Genomic DNA, 25593 nt, shown 5'->3' with positions numbered 1-25593 from the left:
GCCCGCCACGTCATTTTATGTGGCCCGCGAATCCGCCAGTTAAGTTAGACTTGATAATAAAAATATCCCCATCGTCGAAATTATGAGATAGAAAGTCGAAGTTATGAGATAGAAAGTCATAACTATGATAGAAAGTCATAATGATGAGGTACTTAAACACAGAAGCAGCTCTTTGGCTGGTTACTGTACATTTGAAATGGAAATGTATTGTGAGTACATTGAAGACTACTTCAAACGTGGCTTTAAAAACACATGAAATACTTCATGTGGGATTGTGCAAACGCACCCTTGAAAGGATTTTAAGCTTTGAACAAAGTTATTGTAATAACTTGTTTGATATTTGTCTTTGCTATTTTCTTGAATAGTTTGATCTTTGATAGAGTAATGTGTGTTTCTTAACCATAATTTAAAAGGATTTAAGTTATAATGACAGAAATGTGCTTAAATATATTTTTACATTTATATAACTGCATGTACAATATTGTTACACTTGAATAAACAATAATCAAATGCAGAGACAGTTATTTACCAATATGTTAGGAGTAGTTACATTTACACAGTCTTACATTTACAACCGGCCCTTTGAGGCCGACCGTGATGCTGATGTGGCCCGGAGTGAAAATGAGTATGAGACCCCTGCTCTAAGGAATCTGTCCGGTGTGCATTCAGTGAGCATGTCAACAACACAGGAAGCCAATGCAGCATTAACCGCAAATAAGTCAAGTTGCAGATGCAGAATTCTAGAGCAGCGGCACTTAAACAGATAACAAACAAAAATGTCTGAAACCAGAGGCGCCACAGCAAAGCAAATGGAAGGACACGATCAACGAAGTCTATACGATGGAGATAAGCGATCAAAGGATTTGGACCCTCTCTAAACTGCATGATGTGAGATGGAAGAGTATAAAGGAAAGAAACATGATACAAAAATAAAATAAAACTACATACTGAAGAAAATCAAAGCTATTGTGTAACTATTTTGCTTTTGTCTGTTTTTGGAACGCTATGATCGTGGGGTGAAGTCGGAGGGATATCCAGTAGCTATTAAAGTCGTTTTTGATACTTTTATCTTTTATCCTCTTCTTTTCTGGGAACTTCAGTAAAGGGTCACAATTCAACAAATAGAGCTAAAAAAGAGCTAAACCACTAAATATAATATAATTGAATTCTTTGTTTTACTGAGAGCCAGTGACGAGAAGTTGAAACAGGAGTGATGTGTTCAAACCTTTTGTTTTTGTTCATACACCTGCTATGCCAGTCCAGCAAAAAGTGCACTACAGTCATCTGATCTACTGGAAATAAAAAGGCTGTCTTGGAAATATTAGATATGGATTCTGGAAGTTCAGATCCAACATCCATCGATTAACAATCATGACTGAGATAAAGGTTTCTGTTATTACTGATCTGATGGCAAAAGTCTCTGCTTGGTAGTTCCACGCAGTGCCCGAGTCATTTCAACATCTGTGTCAGTGAGCGAGCACAGACACAGCCAGCGGATTAGTATTAGTGTTTTAATGCATATTATTATGCTGCTGTCTGTATCGGGTTAGAGGTTGTAGCTTAGTATTGCAGTGTAACGTTTTGTTGACATTTGCATCATAACAGTATTTGCTGTACTATGATTAGTTAATAATACAACCAATACAATAATGAAATATTTAACTTTAATAATTCAAATTACTGTCATATTGATATGTATTTCATTTCATTTGACTTTTCCAGGTTTTATCTTCCTCTGCATTGTGTTTAAATGATGATCTGATGTATTTCTGTGCCTCCTCTGTGTTTGAAAGGTGCTTTACAAATACACGTATCCTGATAGCAGGATTTGTAACAGGCATATTATAATTAGGGTGAGTAATGTTTTTAGAAAAAAAAATTGGGTTAGTATGAATGTTGAAATTCTGAAGCAATCAATCAATGAATCAAATGTGCTGACAAACAAAAAGAACAACAAATTCCAATGTATGTGGCTGTTGCAGGACAGTGAGCAGCGACCTGCCTGTTCACCTCATCGACTATAGAAGAAATGGACGTTGTCGTCGTGATGTCAACCACCTCGAGTTTGGCGTCTTGGCCGTCACCATCTTGGATTACGGCCATGGCCATCGTTGTTATTTGTCAACCAGTGAACAGAAGTGACCGTATTTGATTGCGGAAGAGTGACGTAGAGACGTTTTGTACGGCTTTGGTAGCGATAGCAACCTGTCAATCACAGTAGCCCCGCCCTAAAGCATACTCTGCTTTATGGTCTGTTTGACATTAAATGGATCATCATTTACGAAATGAGCATCATGCCGTATTGAAGAAGACTTGAAACTAGAGATTGAGACATAAACTCATGTTTACAATGTTTACTGAGGGAACAAATCAAGAGAGAAGTAGAGTCATTTTCTCATAGACTTCTACACAATAAGACTTCTTTTTCCAACCAGAGGAGTCGGCCCCTGACTTCCATTAGAAAGAATGCAAGTTTAAGGCACTTCCACATTGGCTTCACTTTTCAGAACCGGAGATTGCAGCCTGGTCTACGTACCGGCCTTCCGTGCGCGTCACTAGAGTCTTCCACAGGACTAACAATAGCCATGTTTGTTGTTTACGTTCAGTACGATGTTTTGGAGGGCGTGGCTTTAGAGGGAGGCCTGACGGGAGTGTTACCAACTTTCTTGTTAAACTTAGCAAATTTTGGAGCAAGCACTGCTAGCTACGTTCATTGGAAAAGCGTTATAGAATAAACGTTAATGTTAGGAGAAGAACAAGTCAGTTTGGTTTCCGTACCGTGAGTTGAGGTGATCCTGACAACCTCTGACCTCAGTAGAGGACGGATGACCTCCATCCAGGAGCTGCTGAACAATCTGGTTAACATCCAGGATCCTTCCCATCAGGCTGTTCATCTCCTGGTCCAGGCTCTCAAACCTACAACAAAGGGCATTGTGGGATACAACAGGACATGTTAGTGGGTTAAGAGTTCTTTTCAACCCAGCTGAGCTTCCATTTGCTGCCCCAGCAGCCAAACCTTCCACCTGCCCCGCCTCACCTGTGCGCCACCATCTCCACGTCCTCCAGTCTCTCTGGGATCTCCATCTTGTCCAGCCACTGCTCCTTCTCGTCAATCCACAGCTCGCAGGCGTTGACCTCGCTGAACATGCGGTAGACGGCGAGGGCGTCGTGAAGCCACTGCTGTCTGAGCACCGCCACCTCGGCCACCTCGGTGTACAGCTGCTCCACCTCTCCCATGCGCACCTGCACCTCCTGCAGAGGAGAGGAGAGGGGGAGAAGACAGCAGAGGGGACAAAGAAGGGTAAAAGAAAAGATTGTAGAGGGACACACAAAATACTTTACATGAAAAAAGTGACACGTCCTTTCCCCCGCTCACCTCCTGTTCACGGTACTGCAGAGGCAGCACCACCATGTGTTTGCGCAGCGCCACCACATGCATACGATGTTTGTCAACGGCCTCGCTGACCCCCCAGTGCTTCTTCAGAAGGGACTGGGTGGAGTACTCGTCGTGTCCAAAGTCTTCGCTGGAGACCAGGCGGTAGGCGTCCTGCAGCCACGCCACCAGGTCGTCCGTCTCCGTGGAGAACTGGAAAAAGTTGAGCGCCTCCTGCAGGTGGCCGAGACGCTGCGCGGCCTGGTCCTCCAGCCTCTTCCACTCGCCCTTCACCTCCATGATGCGCTCCTGGATGCCCGCCGTGCCAAAGCTCTTGTCACTCAGGATCTGCTTCCCTCGCTTCATGGTGTTCTGGAGGAGCGTAGGATAGGATGGAGGAATAACACGGTTACTGCTCATTATTTTTCACACCGCATGCAGTAAGGTGGGTCTTCTCATAAGCAGGTTCTTCAACACTGTCTTCAAATTGATACATGTTGACACGTGTACATAATCCAACATTACGGACATCATAATCAACGTGATTTTATCTAAATCTGAAATACCAGCCGCCACATGCAGGAACATCGTCCTCTCTGGATGCTTTACTCGTGTTGATCTTTAACTGGAGTCAACATTGTTGTATTTGGTCTTCGACATTATCCTGCTTCTTAACAGATGGCCAACAATATTATATTCAAACGGCAATGTGTGTGTTTCACATGAAATAAATACAATACTCAAACTGTGAACCAGTCAGATTCTAGGAATGAAAATGTACTAAAAAAGTGCAGAGGTGATATAACAACTGTATTTGTACTGTTTCAGTAAGTTAAAAGGGATCGTTTGGATGTTTTGAAGTGGCTTTTGAAGGGTTGCATGAGGTACTCGTCTATAGTCAGTGTATTACCTATAGTAGATGTTTGGAGTTTGGAGAATCAGACACGTAAAGCAAAGTCACACAATAACACAAACAAACTAATCAATGGCGGCAGCGGTAGACCAGCGTGTTCTGCAAAGCAAATACAATTGTTTGTTTTTTTTCCAATGGATTCTGGCGGCTTTAAAGAGAGCATTGATGGATGTAACGGCTTCAGCTCACCTTTGGAATAAGCTAAAGGTAAAGTGGTGGAAATATTCTCAATATAGCGTACACTTTGTTGTTTAGGTGGGCCTTTTTTAGGTGTCTAAAATACATTTTGCTGCTGCCCCCGACCCCCCGTCTGGCAGTCTGTTTCTCCAAACTGTGGGCGTGTCGACCCCCATCTACTGTAGACTATGGCGAAATACCACTCACAACCCCACTTCAAAACATCCAAAATATCCCTTTAAGTTGTTGTTTTTTTGGTAGGTGAGCTCAAAAGCAGTTTATAAATGAATGGATTCACTGAAGTACATCAAGTTCAGAACTGAAACTCCAGGTACTGTGGGTCCTCCAGGTGCTCATTCTGACACACAGACACACATACAGACCTGCAGCAGCGACCGGTGAGCCAGCAGCTCTCCAGCCAGGTTCTTGTGTTTTTGTAGTAACTTCAGCACACTGCTCAGGTCCGTCCCGTAACCCTGAGCTCCCAGGATGGAGCTCTTCTCCCTGATCCAGGCCTCCGACTCCTCCAGCTCCTAACAGGAGGACAAGATGTACAGTTTAACATTCCAACAACGAAAATATTCTTTAAAAAAAAAGAAGATATGATCAATGAAAACATAAAAGGGAAGAGTGGGAAAAAGAAAAAAGCAAGATAAGACAACAAAAACAGATAATGAAAAACTATATAATAAGGACCCGTCCTCCCTGTAATGCCGTCTGACACGGATCCCAGTCGGATTCTGAGAGCCTCCCAAAAAGGCAGAAGGGGAATCAGCCACATGAATCAGTAATGTGATGTAATTAGTGATTAAACAGTGTGAACCAATGACTCTTTGGACAAAGAAATCTGCTATTCTCATTATACGCTCATTACTTTCATAGTTCGTTCTGAAAGCTATCTCACTAACACTCATAACTCGTTCATCACCTCTGTGTGAGTGACGGACAGCTTAGACACACATTCCACACATTAGTTAAAAATAACTAATGGGATTATAATCTGTGTTAATACTGTAGTACAGATATGCTGTAAAACACAAACACAGGTCCTCACTGCAGAATATTCTGTTCTTGTGCAAAAGGAACCAAAACCACAGCATAGTCATTATTACTACAGTATTTTGCTGTTAGAGTTAGAGTTATTAGAGTTAGAGTTATTTATTTTGTGTTATGATGTGGGGTGTTTCACGGACCCAAATGCAGACTCAGACAGCAAAGTTATATTTCAAAACCAAGGTTTGTTTATTTCTCTCAGTCAAGGGAAAAAACAGGAAATGGACAAAGTCAATAGGAGTCACCACGCCTCCGCCCGGTTCCAAGCCGGAAAGTGGCTAATCCTGCGGAGCGGCAGACGAAGCCGACAGGAAAACTGTCAAACGTCAATACGGAGGCGCGTCCTCGCGCTCTGCTCGGATCTTAGCCGGGAAGTGGCCGGTCCGCGTCCGCGGCTGGCAGGCAGGCTGGATCGTCTGTGTGACACCCGAGGCTCGACACAGGAACGCCAAGACTAAACAGTTGATCTCCGAGGAACGAACTGGAAGGCTTCGTCGTACAGGTGAAAACCCGAGGCTCGACACTGTACGGCAGGCAGGTCGGAAAAGCGAGAGGCAACGTTAGTAGCGGATCTTCAGAGAGTGAACAAATGGACTACTCACGGGTCGGAATACCAGGTAGGTAAATGGACGGACTGACAACTGGGATGAGAGTGACAGGAGTATTTATTTCAGCTGGAGGCGATCACCGGAGATGAGGCACAGCTGTGCCTACGGAGAGAGGCGCGGCAGTGGCCGGGACTCTTAGGAGGACACTACTGAGGGAAATACAGCCGAGTTAGACATAAATCCTCACAGTACCCCCCCTCAACAGGAGCCTCCCGGCGAACCGCCAGGCTTAATGGGGTGCAGGCGATGGTATGTGCGGAGTAGCTCTGGACCCATAATCCGGGAGCGAGGAACCCAGCATCGTTCCTCCACACCATACCCCACCCAATCCACGAGGTATTGGTAACCCCTACCTCGTCGGCGGACATCCAGGAGACGGTTGACCGTGTAAACCGGACCGCCTTCGATGAGTCGGGGGGGTGGAGGGGGTTCGGCCGGAGGGTTCAGAGGACTGGAGTGAACGGGCTTGAGCAGAGACACATGGAAAAACAGGGTGGATCCTCATGGATTGCGGGAGCTTGAGCTTGACCGGGTTGATAACGGAGACAATGGGGAACGGGCCAATGAATCTGGGAGAGAGCTTCTTGGATTCAGTGCGTAGGGGTATGTCCTTGGTGAAAAGCCAGACCTGTTGGCCGGGAAGATAGGTGGGGGCGGGTGTGTGGCGGCGATCAGCCAGACGCTTGTTTTGTTCGGAAGAACGAAGTAGGGCGGCACGAGTCTCTCTCCAGACTCTTCTGCATCGGCGCTGGTTGATTTGGACAGACGGGATGGAAATCTCGACCTCTTGGCTGGGTAGAAGGGGAGGTGAGTCTGGTTAGGGGTGCCGCCGTCTGACTGTAGTTCCGAATGAAGCGGCGGTAGAAGTTTGCAAACCCAAGGAACTGTTGGAGCTTCTTCCGGTTAGAGGGGACCAGCCACTCGGTGACCGCCTTAACCTTGCGAATCTGACCCTCTTCAATGATGAAACCAAAAAACTGTACGGAGGTGACATGGAATTCACACTTCTCGGCCTCGATGAAGAGTTGGTTCTCCAGTAAGCGCTGAAGGACCTGACGGACATGGTGGCAATGTTCTTGTAGGTTCGAGGAGTAAATCAGAATGTCGTCGATGTAGACAAACACAAACTGGTTGAGAAAATCCCTGAGCATGTCATTCACCAAAGCCTGGAAAACGGCTGGTGCATTTGTAAGTCCGAATGGCATGACCAGGTACTCGAAATGTCCCAGGGGAGTGTTGAAAGCGGTCTTCCACTCGTCCCCCTCCCGTATCCGAACCAAGTGGTAGGAATTGCGGAGGTCTAGCTTGGTGAAAATCGTGGCTCCGGGTAGGGACTCAAAAGCAGAGTCTAGTAGAGGTAGCGGATACTTGTTCCGGGTGGTGATCTGGTTTAACCCTCGGTAGTCGATGCAAGGACGGAGACTCTTGTCCTTCTTGGCCACGAAGAAAAACCCCGCTCCCACCGGGGAGGATGATGGGCGGATAATTCCAGCAGCGAGGGAGTCTGTGATATAGGTCTCCATTGCCTCGCGTTCCGGTCGGGAAAGGTTATATAGTCGGCTGGAGGGCAGGGTGGCGCCGGGGAATAGTTCAATGGCGCAATTGTAGGGTCGGTGGGGTGGCAGGGAAAGGGCTCGTTCCTTGTTGAATGCCTCGCCGAGATCTGCATACTCCAAGGGGACCGAGGTGAGATCAGTTCCAGTTGTAGGGGTGTGGAGAGAAGAGGTCTGCCGGGGAATGGCGGACTTGAGGCACCTCGAAAGACATCTAGGGCTACACCCGATGATTCTGTTTCCTGCCCAGTCTATCTGTGGGTTGTGGTCCCGGAGCCAAGGATGGTCCAGAACCAGAGGTGTCAGGGGCGTAGAGAAGATGTAAAAACAGATCTCGTGTTGATGGTTTCCTGATACAAGCAGGGTAACAGGGTAAGTCCGGTGCGTGACATTGGTCAAACGACTTCCATCCAGGGCGGTCGCCTGAAGAGGGCATTCCAACTCCTCCAAGGGAATCCCATGAGCGAAGGCCAAGGAGGAGTCCAAGAAACTCTGTTCTGCTCCAGAGTGAATGAGGGCCAAGACTGGTAGAGCACCGGACGGCAGGCATAACTTAGCTGGTTGTGTGAGACGGGACTTGGAACGGGGAAGTCGGGTGGAGTCGCTCGCCAGTACTCCGACTCCTACTGGCGAGCCCTCTCTTTTGGTCGCACCGGACAGACAGGGATACGGTGACCCGGCTCGCCGCAGTAGAGGCAGGCTCCTGAACGGATTCGTCGCTCCCTCTCTCCCTGAGACAGATGGAACCGTCCCAACTGCATGGGTTCATCCCGATCCTCGGGAGAAGGTGCCGGAGCAGGCTAGTGCTGGTGGCCTGGGCTGCGGTGGCGAGGGGGAGCTGGGACCCAGTGACCGGAAGTGGTTATTGGCTGACGAACCGGAGCCGGGAACCTGTTGTTACTTGCTCTCCGACGTTCCTGCATCCGAGTATCCAGTCGGATGGTGAGAGTGATCAGGTCTTCCAGCGTCTTCGCCTCCTCCAGAACAGCAAGCCTGTTCCTTAATTCCTCCGACAGGCTGCTGAGAAAAACCCCCTGTAGCGCCCTCTCCTCCCAACCGGACTCTGCGGCCAGGATGCGAAAGTCGATGGAATGTTCAGCGGCGCTAGCAGAGCCCTGACGGAGGCGGAGGAGGTTCTGAACAGCATCCTGAGAGTATGTAGGGTGGTCGAAAGCTCTCCGAAAGGCCTCCAGGTACTGTCCAAAAGAAATAAATTAATAAATTAAAGGTAGAGTGAGAAGGATTTCCCTCAAAAACAATGCATAGAAAACCTTAAAGCAGGTTTGACATGATGAAGATGAATTCATTTGGAATTCCAAACACAAAGACTGATGCCCCCCTTCAAATGTCTTCAGTTGTTTGACACTTGAAGGTGGAGTGATGTGCAGTCACATTGAGAGAGGAGACGCAGTGATGGTTTGAATACGGGGATACCGGTGCACATTTTCAGTCTCTACTGGAGGGCGTTCATGGTGTTGCACTCGTTTGTGCACACGAAAATAGACAGACATTTTGGTGAAAAGAATGATCGCATGAAAGAGTTTTCCGCAACTGTTTGAAGCATCCAACAGCTTCAGATGGGGTTTACTGGCCCCCTTAACTTGCTCAGAGTAATCACCGCGGCATTATCCCGTCGCTCTACCTGAAAGAAGGCCCACAGTTGTCTCGACTCCTCCAGCTCATCGCGCCTTTTATCTGCCAGTTGTTTCAGCTCCTCCAGACAGGTAGAGACGTGGTTGACACGGTTACAGATCACCTGTGGGTCGCACGGTTGGTAACCTGGGAAACAATGAAATGAGGTAAATGACCGTGAAAATCCCCAAATGGATACATTCACTCATTACAGAGTCGTGTTCTCTGAGCTGGACTGCTGAGAGGATCACGTTACTGACTCAACGTCAAATACATCTTCACAAGACTGAATGAAATCAATCCTGGTCCATTTCAGTAGACTGAGGAACAAATCTTATATTTTGTACCAAAGGTTCAACTTAGTTGTTGATATTGTCGATGCACCAATCAGCCTTTTTCAGTCCTGAACCGATACCTGCAGGCTTCCGCCGATAATGACCAGAGTTCATTTAATGAGCTGTATGCCTCACAGTGTGGACGTGAGTGGGATCATTCCTTCTATGAGTAAGGCCTAAGGTCTGACTTAAATATTGCTTTCCTAACTTTGTAAAACTAAATGTAACTAATAAATACATAGATCTAAATGCACTGAATTAGTTTATTCTAAAATAATGGCATCCGATACCAGATCTGCATATTGTCCCTCATACCCGATACAAGTGAGTCAGTATCGGACCGATATCAGCATCAGTTAAAGTAACGGTGCATCTCTAGTTACTGTGCACATGCTGTAGCTCTTATCAACACATAAGGCTTCTGTACCAAAATGTGCATCAAATCTAATAACTGCTTTTCTAAACGTTCTGATTAACCGCCTATTAATTAACACATTAAATAAACAAAAAATTTATAAATAACAAAAACACTACAAACACTTTTTCAATTCAATTAGTATCCTGCATCCTGCAGTCAAATTAGACCGATGACCGAACCGATGACGTCAACGCTGGAAATGCATCGACATCAATATTCTCAAAAGCTTTTGTCCTTGGAGCTGCTAGATGTATTCATCTGCCTGCTGCTGTCGAAAGTGTTCAGCATTATAAAACGACATAGCCTACAGTTTGTCAAAATAGAATAAACTTTAATTAATTCAAATATTAATTATTCAAATGATTGTTTCAATAAATCGTCAACAAATAAACAGGTTAATCAATAGAGAATTAGTCGATGGTGGTCAAATGGTTGAATACTTATGACACTGTTTACAAACCGGAACTCTCAGTACAACAAGACAGTTTCACCTCAGATCATTCCCTTAAGTTGATTCCAACCAGACCAATTAAAAACTGCATTTCTATTCATGCCCTCATTACAGGCGATGCTAACGAAAACCCCTGAAACTTTGTTCAGACTTACTTCTATATGAAGCTGCAGACAGATATGTGTGTGTGTGTGTGTGTGTATACCTTCTATCGTGGTGAATTTGAGAGCAGAGGTGTTGAGCGTCTCAACCCGCTCGGCCTGCACTGCAATGTCTGCTTCCTGCAGACTGTGTTTCTGCAGCAGGTCGTCCACCTCCAGGAGATGCTTCCCAAAGTCCTTGGACAGAAGCTGGACCTGAGACGACGACAGGGAACATGTGTGATGTTATAATGCATCAGGATGTCTTTATTTTTTACTCGTTTAATTTCGACTTCTTTCTCATTCTCTCTCTCTCTCACACAGCCTGCATTACCTGTGTGTCCTCCATCCAGTCGATCATGTAGACCATGTCCTGGAACGTCTTCTGCAGGGCCAGGTTCTTCTCCAGCCGGGTCCTCCTCCCAGCCACCAGCTCCTTCAGCAGACTCCACTGGCCCAGGATGTTCTCCTTCCGTGCCAGGATACGCCGGATGTCGTAGTATCCTTCTGCCTCTATCTCCGCCCCGAGTTCCACCACCACGCCGATTCGCTCTTCGTACGAGGCGATGTCCGCCTCGATGGCCTCGTGTTTCTTCATGGCCGCCTCGACTGCTGGTAGGTCGTAGCCAAAATTGTCCTGTAGGCGAAGAGAAGAACAATTCGAAAGAAAACGGTGTGAGATGCTCAAAGAAAGTGGGGAGACAAAGGGGGTGGAGGTGAAAAGAGAATGTGAAGGAAGACAAATTAACTTGCACACAGTAGTACAAGACTTCACATGAAATCAAACGCAGGTTGATTTCACAGGAATTCATCTGAATGGAAGAATGTTCTCTGTTGCAGGCCTACTATGTAATTTAGACTGATGTAATACATGTGCTAGTCCAAGTTATATCATGCAAATATTAATTATAATCTCAGTAAAACATCCAGATTCCATTAATATGCAAATATTTTAAAGTTAAACTTAAAAGATGTCTCCAAGGCACTCTGAGCACTGAGTATAATAGAAAAGCCCCTGAAGCAGAGCGTCCAACTCTTCACATAAATGGTTCTGCACAAACGTCCATGTGAGGGGACAATAATAAGAAAACACACATTTTTGAGAGGAACTATGCAGCTCACACGTCAAGTTTCAAATTGATCTGTTATTTATTATTATGTCACTAATCATCTGCAATATTTGACTTTGCATCCGTGCAAAAGGGAAAAATAGTGGGCATAATACATTAAATATAATTTAGAAAGGGAACTGAAAACCCCCCGAAATTTAGCAGGTCATCTTTTCCCCCGATGCAGTCGAACCCTTTTGCTTATTTATCATTCAGTCTTCACTGGAAGAGGCCATGGGGGCCCTACCTGCGATACCAGTCTCTGGTTCTCATTGAGCCAGGCTTGTCTCATTGTGGTTTTGTGGTCAAAGCACTGAGCCAGCAGCTCCAGCTTCTCCTGACGAATCAGCTCCTTGCGCAGAGCCACGCCCCTCTCGTGTTCCGCCTTCTCTAGCCTCTCCCAGGCCTGGACAGAAAATGACAAAAATAAAACAGTTAAATAGTGGTAGTATCACAGAAAAATAAAGGTCATGTAGAATATAACTGGTTAAACAGGCCAATGTAAGGTGAAAGCTTTGGACACTAGGTTTGACTGCAGGTTTTCTCTTCAGTAAAAGCTGAAATACTGTGTATTTTAGTAAACCAACACAGCTGGTGGATGTGTACGACCTTGTTGATGTCTGAGATGAGCTTCCCGTCATGAGGCACGTAGGGTTTCTGGTTGTTGGCTCTGAGCTTGCTTTGGATGGTGAACAGAAGGACCTCGAGATTCCCCTTCTCCTGAAACCTGAGCGAGGAACAGAAAACGACAGTCAGCCATCCAGCTTCACAATACGCCGTCTTCTCTTTCGACAGTCAACTTTGGTCCAGAAAAACATGAAAGTTTGAGGATGATGGAAAGGTTTCAAGGGCTCTTGTCAATTTTCTGAAAAAAACGAATCCATTCGGAGAAGTATGTCACCTATCTGTTGATTATTTCTTAATAAATCGATTGTTTCGTCTATTATCTGTCACAACACAACAGTGAGAATTGTCCATTGTAATTCCAAGTTCAAGGTGATGCAGTTGGTACATTTTCAATGTATTGACTTACAGATTCATTTAAATGCGTTTGGAGCTGCAATCAGAGTAGGACACCACATTGCCAGTTGTATTTACAATGTAAAAAATCACTTAAATATCAAGATGCCATTTCAGAACTCCACAAACACGTACTTGCTGGGCTTCTCGATGGTGCAGTAGGTGGTGAAGGCCTGTAGCTGCTGCTGAACTCCGGTCAGCGAGTTGGCAAACTTCTGGTTGCTGATGACCGCGATGGTCTTTTCTATCCAGTCCAGCAGGTCCGAAGCCAGAGCCTCGTAGCGGTTGACGATCTTCTCCGCCTCAACGCAGTTGTCTAGGACCTGAGTCAGACAGACGGGGGGGGGGGGGAGCACATTCAGAGACAAAGAATCGGGACACAGAGTTAAGAAGGAAATGAGAGAAAGAGAATGATAGTGTTTATATATTTCTCTATCTCTTAACAACATGTAATGTTCTACCACGAAGGGTTTCTCGTCCTTCGAACAAAACAATAACAAAAGACAGGGTGTGGTAACATCATGAGGTAGCGTGGGATCATGGGAGTTGCAGTTATCTTCTCCTGTTCAGGATTCCTTCAGTGTTCATCGTTCAGGATTATTATTACTACGGAGAGATGAATCCTCATCCTCTCCAAAACAAATACAATTGTTGAAACATTTGAGATGATACAGGTGTATAGATATAGGGACATAATTCAACAACAAAAAAATAACATAGATCTGGTCGTTTTAAGACATTTTGATAAGAAAAAGTTACATATTTTACCTTTAAGTCCATTTTGATGATTTGTTAATTGAGATTTAACGAACAAACACTGCTGGCCCTTCACCTGATATTGAATGTCTATGTGTGTGTGTGTGTGTGTGTGTGTGTGTGTATCTCCACGTGTGTGCGACTTGTTACCTTGCCGACCCTCTTGCCCTCCACAATAAGAGCCTTCATCTTGGAGAAGTAGTGGTAGTAGGAGACCACGTACGTGATGATGGACTTTTCGTCTGGATTCTCTGTGTTCACATCTGAGACGGATGTAGGTGATGGAGAGCAGAGGGGTTATGGTCTGCTTGACTTTAGGTGGAAGCACATGTATCGCAATGAGTAAAAAAAAAAGACTTTTATGCCACTATTTTGGTTTTGATACAGATATTGCTGCATGTGATGTGTGTCTGACTGATGACAAAACCAGTTGAACGTTCTCACCCTCGGGGTCCAGGAGTTTGGTGAGGCCCAGGTGCTGCTCAGCGATGTTGAAGGCTTGCTGGAGGTTGTGGGTTGCATTGGACCGCGTCAGCTTGTGGAACTCTATCAGGTCGGACCTGGAGGGCGCACGATGATGAAACAGAACTTGTCATGTTCATATGACACTAATCCTAAAATCCGCCAAACCCACTACACGTCTCTCCACTCTATCTCTGTCATGGAAACATGTTAGAATAAAAAAGCAGCTACCTGTGTCTGTGTATGAGGGCGTTGAAGGCGAGGCCGTCTCTCCAGCAGGTGGTGAAGTTCTGGATGTTGACCTCAGGGTACCTAAACACGGAGAAATCCCTTTCTCACAACTTGAAACTGAAGCCGTTGACATACCGACTTGGCACTTTTACATAAACGGTCATGAAATTCACAATTGCAGCTTCCAGTCTCGAGTATTGTGTTAGTCCACTGCTCACCCTGCGGTCTTCATCTGGCACCAGAGCAGCAGGGCATCCTTGGCAGAGCGAGTTTCTCTGTTGTCCTCCGTCTCTATTTTGATCACCTGGATCTGAACAAGAGCACAGCGAAGCAAACAGGTCAGTGCTCGTGGACGAGACCTCCTGGCACAGACCCTGCTTTCTGTTTCTGTATTCACCTGTTCGTTAATGAAGACTGAGTCAGATCTTTTTTTTTTGTTTTGTCTTTTTGTTGTATGGCAATAACTACGCAGCTTCAGAAAAGACCACAAGCCGTGATAAGATCCTTGATTCAATTTAAGGAAAGCAACCATTGCTAAGATTTGTCTAACTGCGACAAAGTTTGTCACCAGCTTGCATCCTGCCCACAAAGGCTCTGATTGGCTCAGCAGCCACGAGAGCAAAACCAGCCCTATTTGAATCACTTGTAAAAAAATAAATAACAAAATAAAAATAAAAAACTGAGATCAAGGCGGCAACTCAGACTCTGTCAAGAGCAGTATTCCTGAAACAGAATCCCTAAAACCTTGAAGGAACGCACACAGTGAGCGAGGCTGATCAGTAAAAACAGACAAGAGCAGGAAGAGCTGAGAGATCTCAGGGCAATGAAGTGTGGATCCTTTGTGACGCCTGACGGTAGGTGACAGTGACAGCCATTCAGCCAATGACATCACAGTGACATGATCGAAGGTAATTGGGGACGTGACACGCTGGATTCAGCTGCTACCCGTGTCAACACTGCACGCACACACGCAGCCTTACGTATAGCACACACACACACACACACACACAAACACAATGCCTATGCATGAACACACAGGCAAGAAGATGAACACTACACGTGAACACAAATAGAGACCAGATGAGGTTTTGTGATGATGCTAAAATCATTAATCCGTCTCTTTATCCTGAGACAATATCACAATGTGAAACCATTATATTCCGGAATTTTACATTTGAATTAAGCGCAGGTACAGCTATCAGGTGTCAGGACTGGAAGAGTTGGATCGGTGAGTCCCTATATCAAATGAATTATCATTAAATCCCACAAATAACCAGTGGAATAATCATTAGAAATGATGAGTTAGCTGCTGTCCTAGCAGGAGTCAAATAACTGTAAGTTGAAAATACTATCAGAATTCAAACTTCAACATGATTGCAATGGTTTGTCTGTAATGGTGTGAAGTGTGTCTGCTGTAACTCGTCTCTTCTTTCTTTGCTGTCGACTTGTGCCAGATAAACCCAGAGGACATGTTTAAAATGTTGCTAGCATCTCACCAATAACCAGCACACAACATCTACACATGAACCATCTCTCCAAGACTAAATTAGTATCTGCATTCAGTTTGAACCTCAATCTATACAGCCGGTCAAATATACAGTGAAGCTGCATCTGTGTGGCTCATTGTAAACAGCAAGTGAGCCGGCAGTGTGTTCGGTAAGCAAACGCTCTCACACACACACACACACACACACACACACACACACACACACACACTGCAACACAAGGACATTCGGTCAAACATATATAACACTATAATTGAAGTCACTGCAAATAATAACATCCCGTTATTATTTGTGAATGGTTCTGTAAATACTTTAGGATTACCTCTTCCTTTGCCTGTCAATCCTCTCCCTTCTTTCCCCTCTCTCCCTCTCCCTCTCCCTCTCTCCCTCTCCCCCTCTCTCTCTCTCCCTCTCCCTCTCTCCCTCTCCCTCTCTCCCTCTCTCCCTCTCTCCCTCTCTCTCTCTCCCCCCCTCCCTTTCTGTCTCGCTCACTCTTTCCGCCTGCGTGCAGTTACTGCAGTGGTTCGGCCGTACCTGCTGACTGGACAAAGCAAACTCTCACTTTCGCCACAGAGGAAGGGAGGAAAGGGGAAAAAAAGGTGGAGATGAGGAGAGACAAAGTGGTCCATAAAGGGCTGTCTGGCGGCACGGTAAAGAGGTGAAAGTATTCTAAATATAGCGTACACTGACATTTGATTTTGATTTCTTTCCCATTCGGAAAAAACGGAAAAGAACGACGATGGAGTGGACCTTTAACTGATGACCTAACATGTCATTCAGATTAAACACTGAAACTTGACTTTGAACAAAGCTGTTTTAAAAGATGTTGTTATCAAGGACAAAAAAAAGAACTACAACACACGTCTGTATAAGGTGCGGCTTTGTGATCTGACACGCACACTTCCATATCAATTATGCAATCAAGGAACTTAAACAGGCTTAAACAGTGAACGTCATACAACATTCATTTCAACATTTACACTGAAATTACGAGTCCGCTCATATTGCACACACAGAACATCTTGAAGAGGATCACTGAACACACTAAGACTGTCTGCTGGCGGTGCAGTTAAATGTGTTTTGTGGTCGGTCGCCGGGCCTAGCATGACAATACTGAGTCCCAGCAGACAGCTGCTTGGCGGCGGTGCACCATGAATGTTACAGGAGGGTCTGAATAATGCTAAACAAGCATTTTGTGCCAAAGCCACGCTGTAGCGCTGAAGCGTAAAAAAGAGACTTCTGCTGTACTTACATGGCAGGAACTGATCCTGTATCACTGCTGCTATTGTCTGGAAACCTGTGTGTGTGTGCGTGTGTGTGTGTGTGTGTGTGCGTGTGTGTGTGTGGGATGTGTGATACAATGTGCATGTCAAGTTAAGATGTGATGTAGTGTGTGTGTGTGTGTGTGTGTGTGTGTGTGTGTGTGTGTGTGCGTGTGTGTGTGTGTGTGTGTGTGTGTGTGTGAGTGAGTGAGTGTGTCCTTGTTGAAGAGCAGACTGGAAGGTGACTGGTACCTTCGAGGCCTCTAAGCCCTGAGTGACATTCAGGCTTTAGCCACTAAACACCGCTGTCGCACACTGATGATGCGGCAGTTGTGACCAGCCCCCCCCCCCCCCCCCCCCAAAACAGAACCGCTGGCAGCTCGTCCTAAATGAAGCCACTGCCGATGACAGCATCCTTGTGCTTCAGTGAGCACTGGAACGCCAGCATCACAGATCTTCATCACAGCCAGCATATTGCCAAATCAACCAGCGAGAAATCTTATTTTAACCGTTACTAAAATCACAGCTTCCTCACTGTTTATATTGAAAACTGGTACCAAAAGTCATATATAACACTTCAGATATCAGAGAAAACCCCAAATCGTGTTTTTCTCATGGCCATAAGAAGTCTCTCAAACATAACCACGACATCACGAGCTGTGACATCACGAGCTGTGACATCACGAGCTGTGATAACATGTCAGAATCCTAACAGGACACGGGTGCTGTATATGGCTTTGTGTTTACCTGGAAGCGTAGGATGATGGTCCACATAAGGCCCAGGGTGAGACGGTGGTTGCCATCCACGATGTCATGGGAACCCACATTTTCCAGGTGAACCCTCTGTTCTTTAAGGAACTGCAGGGCTTTGTCCACGTTCTCCAGGCAGTGGATCCGCATGCGACCCCGTGTAGGCCTTGGCTGGGGGGGAAATCACAGGGATTATAAACAGAGACCGCATACAGCACCTTTAACAGTTAACACTTCACGTGCTGAGACAGATCAATGACGAGAGACTACAAAACAGACACGAAGCCCCTTGTAATTTGCTGTTATGTGCATGTGTGTTCTCACCAGCAGCTCTCCACTGAGGACCTCCAGCAGTCTGGTGAGCATGTATCCATCCCTCAGGTCGTTGTAGAGGTCCGCTATGCGACACGACACTCGGGCCAGATGGGAGTTAACCCACTTGGTAAAAGTCTTCTTCTGCACTGCATCTCGCTCGTCTGAGGGAAACGAATGAATCAGCGTCACATCGAAGGGAGGAACAATGCTAGGAGTCAAATATTCACCGAAATAAAATTTGCTATATTAGCATTCAAACATATTGTGCTTACAGCCTAATCTAGTGAGATGCTGTACCTGATTTGATACGTTTTAATTTAAAAGTCAAGCCACAGATCAGTCTTGATAAAACTATTGAACAGAAAAAAGAAACTAAAATTCAAAACAGCCAATGGTTAACACACCATGCCTCCATGCAGATGTATGTGTGTGTGTGAGTTAGCACGTGCGTGACCTCTGACCTGCCAGGGCCCTGATGCGGGAGCACTCGAACAGCTTGGAGCTGGTGCACTCCGTCTCCCAGAATCCTGAGCTGCTTGGTCGGTTGTTGTTGTTGAGCTGGCGCTGGGCTTCGGCGTTGTCCAGGTCTGTGGAGGCATTAGCCATCGCGCCCGACGCCCTGCAGCACACACAGATACAGGACGATACCTGAGTCCATTAGTCGATTAGTCCACTTCACAGTTGTTTTGGTCTTAGTCCAATAATAGTTCTTTCGTTGATTAGTTGTTTTTATGCTTTTTGCATTTGCTTTTTGCATTTCCAAAAAAATGATGAACATATATCTGGTAAATGTAAAAGGTTTAAAGTGGTGCTTTTGTGTTATTCATCAAGGAGAAACTCAGTTATACAGATCTGCCAATTAAAATCAACTGATCTATTTGTCGACAAAATTGTAGAAGTGTTAGTCAACTAGGAATGTCTTTGCCCTCATGTTAAGATATTAACACACATGCTCTACAGACACACACACTCATACATGCAAAGGGCAGCAGTGCGGAGAGGCAGCTCACACTTCATTATTAAACTCTGACTGACACCGTTTGACCTTTATTGAGCCACACAGGCTCACCCAAACAAATTGAGATTCTCACGGGGAAAGATATGAAACATTCGCTGCAATATTCCCGATTTAATTCAAAATGCACAAAGGACACGGCTCACAGCAACTGCTATTCATGTAGAGTCCATGAAAAACATTTCCTTCCCATTCATGAAAGATGCAGCACCTGTCCTTTTATTTTCTACAAAAGATACGCTGGAAATAAAATCCCTCAGAAGGTGGGAGACAGAGAGTAAAGATGATCTGGCTCGTCTCTCTGACAGCTGACAACCGGAGGATAAAAATAGCTCCCGAACTTAACTGGAAATGTTCAAGACGTCAAAATCATAACGAAAGAATCAGTTCAACTTTCATATATTTATTAGTTTCAGTCTTATTTTACATCAATAATTGATTTCCATCCAATCTTAACAAAAAGCACTAGATGTTCTCCTGGGAACGTATTCACAACACATCCTGAAGCTAAAAGTCCGTCCAACAGTAACTGATGAGAAGAAAACTAAAAGAAGGGAATCTCAGTCCCAACTTTAGGACTGATAAAAACTCATATTGATGAATCTATTCATTCTATAAATGAATTTAATTTGATCCTTACTAAAGGTTGCTCTCAGCAGCTTTGTGAATACAGAGAGATCCTATGACGCCATGTGGTGAAGATAAGATCCTTTGTGAATATGTAAACAATATGCTTCAAGCTCCGGACATCCAGAGTACATAAAGATCAGCAAACTCTGTGACAGGACACGTTCTCGCTCTTATGCAGACATTATGCAGTTTTTTATACTTTCTTCATGATATTTCACAGAAAACCTGCATATTTATAATCTCTGTCAGTGTATGTCGTCAAAAACTAAAAACAATGTACAAAGCATTTTATACCGCAATCTGCATATTTCTTTTTAAAGTTATGCAGGCATGTTTTGGGACGTTCATGAAACATTAACATAAAGATGGGCAGCAGGAAAGACTGAGGACGTTTTGATCCTTTTTTTCCACCCACTGTAAAAGCCCATCAGAATAAGAATCCACTGTAACACACATGCATTTCAAGCTGACTACAGACACTGCTCTCTAACAGCGACGACAATTTCAAAGACTTTTCAAGCCACTATGAGTTTCGAATCCTAAAAATAGCCACGTATGCGAGTGGTGGTGACGGTTACACTGTTACATTCGTTTTAACCTGTTCCTGCCCCGTTCCTCTTTGTGTTACACACATACATATATGCATTGGTTTCTCCTGAAGAGCACACGTGCCCACAAGACACAAGATACAACATTTGGTGCTCTTCTCCCAGGCTGCTGAGGGGAATACATGTGTGTCTGCATGTTGTGTGCTTACATTACAGTTTTGCATTAATACAAATTGTATCCAGGGAGGTTTATGATTCATGACTAATTGATTCATTCCTCGGTCGTTTTCTGACTCAACCTTTTTGCTGTAAGTCTCTTTGTCTCCCCCCTCATCCCTCACCCCCCTGGCCTCTCCCTCCCTCGCCACTGCAACAATAGTCCTCGCTGCTGTCACCAAACCTAAACCCACTGGAAAACAATTCTGTTCAACTCTGTTCTCCTTGCCGTGATCCTCGCATAACCTCAACCACCTGCTGTCGCTCAATCAATCAGAGTCACGCTGCTCTAATTTATATTTGTGTGTGTGTGTGTGTGTTGTCACTGTTTTTCTAATAATCGGACTCAGCTGTTGAGGAATCAGCCGGCCCCAGGCAAGAGCGACAATCACACACACATTCCCCAAATAAATGGTCAAATTCGAAAGAGCGGAGTCTGAGACGTCCTGGTCAAAAAGAATGGATCCTGCACATCCCAAACGAAGATAAACCGATAACTTCACATGGGTTCATTCCTCGTCACGAGTAAACTCAGCTTCCTGTGTAAAAATCAGTAAAGTGCGCCTCTTGAGTTGTGTTTCCTCATTTATCATCACACACAAACACACTGGAGGCAAATTCCCATCCATGAAGGTTGCGAAACAGGCTGTAAACACACAGTGTTATCCGACCTGACTGCAGCGTCAAAAACAAAGTGCTGAGTAATGCTGCTGCTCTCACAGCCGGCCGGGATGGAAAGTTGATCAGTCATCAACACCTAAAACCACAAAGCTGCACTAAAACGCAAGTGATGGAGTAGATTCTCTGCGTTGGTTAAAGCGGCTGAGGTGCATTAGTTGTGTTGTATTGATATTGTGTAAACTCAGACGAATCGAACACGAAATCTGCAGCAGAGAAGAGAAACGACACCACGAACACAGGATCAGATAAAAGATGTTTCTGGATCTTTTTGTGCTTTCCCAGACTGGAGAGGGATCGGGTTCTGGTTCTGATGGACTCCACAGGGTTACAGGGTTCATATGTTTAAGTCTGTCCGGGACACATGAGTCTACTGTTGCAACACTGAAGGATCAAATGTTTCAACAGCAGCAGCCTCTCTGATCTCTCCATGGAGCTGGAAGAAAGAGGAGGAATCACCGCTGTGTGTGTGTGTGTGTGTGTGATCCCACATTCATTGTAAAACCTCAGTGGAAAAATCACACACATACATTGAAGTCAAACGCATGCCTTTTTACCTACACAAAATATGACAATGATGAATATCGTTTTTACTGAAAATCAATCCTTTGCAGAACGGGCCTTCTCTTTGTGAGGAGAAAACAGAGTCGGGCTGAATAGATATGTCAATTCATCATTTACTGGAGCAACAAAACGAATCAGCGACCATTTTTAAGCATAAATAGCAAACATCCAGCCAGGGTTCAAGGTTCTCTAATGTCAGGATTTGCTGGTGTTTATTGACCTAAAACGTATTTGGGTTTTGGTCTATTCATCAAACAGAACAAGCGATTTGAATAAGTCACCCGGGAAACTGTAACTTTATTTATTTTTTCTTCAAAAAGAACAAAACAAATATTTCATTAACCGAGAGAATAATTCATGAATAATTGTTGGTTGCAGCCGTGAAACAGATGAGGAGGAGGATCGTCGAGTTGTCATGTCCCTCCCACGATGTTTGATTGACATAGAAGTAAAAACAATAACGGGCACCAGAGACGTCTTCTCGTCCCTCGCTCTTCACCATGCAGATCTTCTGAGGCATCCCTGTTTTTATTCTGGTGGACCGACCCAAACCCAACCTCAACACGTTTTATAGGACAGCATCGAAAAAGAAATGTTCTATATTCAGAGCGGCCATCTTTGCCATAGTTGAAAATTGATCTACCACTCAGTCGATTATATGCGATATAGTATGTGTATATAACCTGTGTGTGTGTGTGCAGAACTGTCAGTTGTTGTGCTTGCTCCTCTAAATCACGCAGTGTTATTATTGCCCTCTCTCCCCAGCTATGCTGTCGCCGTTGGTAACCACACTAAATCACCATAACACCAATGGTGTAATGAAAGTGCAGACCCCCCCTGCAGTGCTCTCTCCTGTTATTATCCTCCACACTTCTTCTCCCGCCCTGTCCCTCTATTCCCACCCGTCCCTGCAGTGTCCTAACCTCCAGTCCCGTCTCTGGCCGACACAACTGGTGTTTTGGGTTATTAGCATTTGGCACGGTGCCGCCCATTATTACCAAAGAGTGACAATACTCTTTCCGGTACACGAGATGCCAAACGTCAGGCGCCGCTGAAACAAGCACCTAACCCGTGAACGCTGCAGTGAGGCAGCTCGGTCGCCAGCACTAGCGAGTTCAGCGGCTGAAAGCTGCCGGTCCGGAGCGGCTTACGCTTGTGCCGGACGGTGCTGAAAAAAAGGAGGTTGTTGGCTTCTTTTGGATTGTTATTTATTGAGTTATATTTGTTCGAATTTGCATAGTTTTCGTCTCAGAGGTCCCATCACGCCAGGTCAAGCACTGCCTACTAGATGCACTCGAGGAACTGGAAGAAGAATTCAACCATCAGCCCATCTGAGGTTTTAGAAACGCCTGTGGTTTGATTAGTCAGCAGAATAATGTGACTTGATCCAGAATTACACGTGTGTCATTGTATTCTTTTGATCTTGTACTAACCTCTGAAGAGTAAACAAACAGCAAACAAGTGGGCCCAGATCCCCTCTTTAGGAACCCCTCGTGACCTTTCCTCCCTCCTCCAGAGGTCACGTTTCCTTAGCCCAGCAATTATCAGGGTGGATTCTACTGGATGTCACCGACTGACCAAACACCAACTTGAGACTGAAACAGATGGTGTACACTGTACAGGATTCATTTAGACTGCAAGCAACCACTAGTCGGTGAGGGTATCTATACAGTGGATTTTTACATAATGATGACAGCTGTGTAGCAGACACGTAGCCTAAAAAGTAAGTTGATTGATTAAGCTGGCAATCAAGTTCCCATGAATACTTTCTGACCGTCCATCTCTTTTTGAGGTTGGGTTAGATTTGAGTGAGAGAGGCGGTCGTAATCAAGAGGGAGTGATTTTATAGAAGAGAGATGTTACAGAGAACCAGAAAGGCTGACGTGGAAGAGGAGAGGTGAAATAGTGAGAATCAGGGAAAAGGACAGAAATTGAAGGAGCAAGAAAGAGCCGGTGGGGCATATCACCCGAAAAGATGGAGAGAGAGAGAGAGAGAGAGAGAGAGAGAGAGAGAGAGAGAGAGAGAGAGAGACAGCTGCCACTGTTAATCAGTCAGAGGCAGCAGCTCTGTGTCTCTAAACACTTAATGGGGACCAGACCCTTTTTACCACACACACACACACACACACACACACACACACACGCACACACACACACACACACACACACACACACACACACACACATGTCATCTGCCCATCGACATGTGGGAGGATTTCTATTGATTGATGTAAAGATCGGGCATCAATTCATTTCAGTTTGGAAAGTTAACGAAACCTCCTTCTCCAGATGTAAATGTATTGAGAAACAGATTACAACATGTCATATGCGTATAAAACATGGCCTGTTAATCCGTTTGATGACTGATGATCAACAACAGGCCACAACAAGTGAATACTGTGCAGCCTCAGCAGCAAAACACTGTGATAGATGACATCTTAAATGTGTAATAGTTTGTTTTTCTCTGCGATACTTTTACCGAAACCGACAGCCAGTTTCTGGCGGTTATGGTGAAGAGAATAGTACTTATTAAGGGTGGGTGTTACTCCGCCGTGTGTAGTGATGTTGATATACTCGTGTAAAACCACCGAACACTGTTATTTAGAGTTCTGCCGTGCCTCTATGTTACTGCTCTGACTGTAGGTTTTCTGCTCTGCTGTATTGTATCAGAGCATTGGTGAAGTTTGTTTCTTCTGTGAATATGTTTTGCTGATTGAAAAAGACACATTTTGATGAAGCCTCGGGCCATCATTTGTATTCAGTCTGAGGTCATGAGCACCCCGATGAAACATTCAACCTCAAACTTAAATTCAACAATTATTCCGACCCAAACCTAACCTTATCCATAACTTTTTACAGAATGATCTCACTTTGCAAAAACATCTGAAACCTAGATTGTTCTTCTCTCGCTCTCTCTCTCTCTCTCTCTCTCTCTCTCTCTCTCTCGCTCTCTCTCTCTCTCTCTCTCTCTCTCTCTCTCTCTCTCTCTCTCTCTCTCTCACACAAATGCACCGGGTGCTTCATCGTGACGTCACACGATACGCACTGTACAAACAGCACCGAGTCACTTCACCTCAGCAAAGTGAAACAACATCTGTGAGAGCGAGAGAGAGCGAGAGAGAGAGAGAGAGAGAGAGAGAGAGAGAGAGAGAGAGAGAGCAGCAGCCGACGCCCAGTCCTGAGTCAGCGAGAAAGACCTCCAGTCTCACTCAAAACTGTCACCTTGTGGTCCGATGAACAGCGGAGCAGCAGCAGAGGGCTTCAGTGCCTCAGAGAGGCTGCAGAGAGGTCTGGATGACAGACATGTCTGTCATCCAGACACCACAGGGCGAAGGGTGTCAAAAAGAACTCTATCCCGTAACAGAGCTGTGCCATATATATACATGTACACACACACACACACACACACACACACATTTGTAATTCTAAGCACTAGATCCAGATGTACGAACATATGATACAGTAGCAATATAAAGGGATTCATAACACTTTTAAGGACAAGGGGTCAATGTGGATATCAGATTATTTTGGTATTATATAGAGGTACTAAACAAGATGTAATACCATAAAGTGTACTAAATTGACTGTATGGTAAACTGGGTAGCACAGACCAAACCATCTGTATTACACAAGTTGAACATTGACACCGCAGGATTTTAACTTCCACATAATACAATAAGGTCAAAAAGCACTTTTCTGTTATGTATTATGTATAAGACTACAAGAAAAAGAACAACAGAAGAATAGCAGAGTGAGGGGATCAAACTGGCTCTATTAATGTCACTAAAGTTACCAGCAGGACAGCTGGTGGTTTGCTGTCATATTTAATAAAATGACTGTATTAAATGAATGACTACTGCTCATCTGGGACTGCCTTTA

The 25593-nt window shown here is 45.0% G+C and overlaps 1 protein-coding gene across 1 annotated transcript in view; it reads right to left on the bottom strand.

Moving 5' to 3' along the window:
- Nucleotides 1–25593, bottom strand: part of sptbn4b (spectrin, beta, non-erythrocytic 4b) — an 80224-nt gene that overhangs the window by 53409 nt on the left and 1222 nt on the right. The window contains exons 2-18 of the mRNA XM_079272546.1: nucleotides 18525–18682; nucleotides 18073–18224; nucleotides 17746–17919; nucleotides 14450–14541; nucleotides 14232–14312; nucleotides 13983–14098; nucleotides 13689–13801; nucleotides 12918–13105; nucleotides 12372–12489; nucleotides 12010–12168; nucleotides 10988–11290; nucleotides 10719–10869; nucleotides 9320–9456; nucleotides 4847–4996; nucleotides 3377–3745; nucleotides 3038–3252; nucleotides 2779–2916 (exon numbers count right to left, since the gene is read on the bottom strand). Coding sequence (XP_079128672.1) covers nucleotides 2779–2916; nucleotides 3038–3252; nucleotides 3377–3745; nucleotides 4847–4996; nucleotides 9320–9456; nucleotides 10719–10869; nucleotides 10988–11290; nucleotides 12010–12168; nucleotides 12372–12489; nucleotides 12918–13105; nucleotides 13689–13801; nucleotides 13983–14098; nucleotides 14232–14312; nucleotides 14450–14541; nucleotides 17746–17919; nucleotides 18073–18224; nucleotides 18525–18669 — 2801 coding nt within the window. The 5' untranslated portion in view covers nucleotides 18670–18682. The remainder of the gene's footprint in view (nucleotides 1–2778; nucleotides 2917–3037; nucleotides 3253–3376; nucleotides 3746–4846; nucleotides 4997–9319; nucleotides 9457–10718; nucleotides 10870–10987; nucleotides 11291–12009; nucleotides 12169–12371; nucleotides 12490–12917; nucleotides 13106–13688; nucleotides 13802–13982; nucleotides 14099–14231; nucleotides 14313–14449; nucleotides 14542–17745; nucleotides 17920–18072; nucleotides 18225–18524; nucleotides 18683–25593) is intronic.

This window comes from Melanostigma gelatinosum (genome assembly GCF_949748355.1).
Source record: "Melanostigma gelatinosum genome assembly, chromosome: 7".
Lineage (NCBI taxonomy): Eukaryota > Metazoa > Chordata > Actinopteri > Perciformes > Zoarcidae > Melanostigma > Melanostigma gelatinosum.
This window is presented reverse-complemented; position numbering and strand designations above follow the sequence as displayed.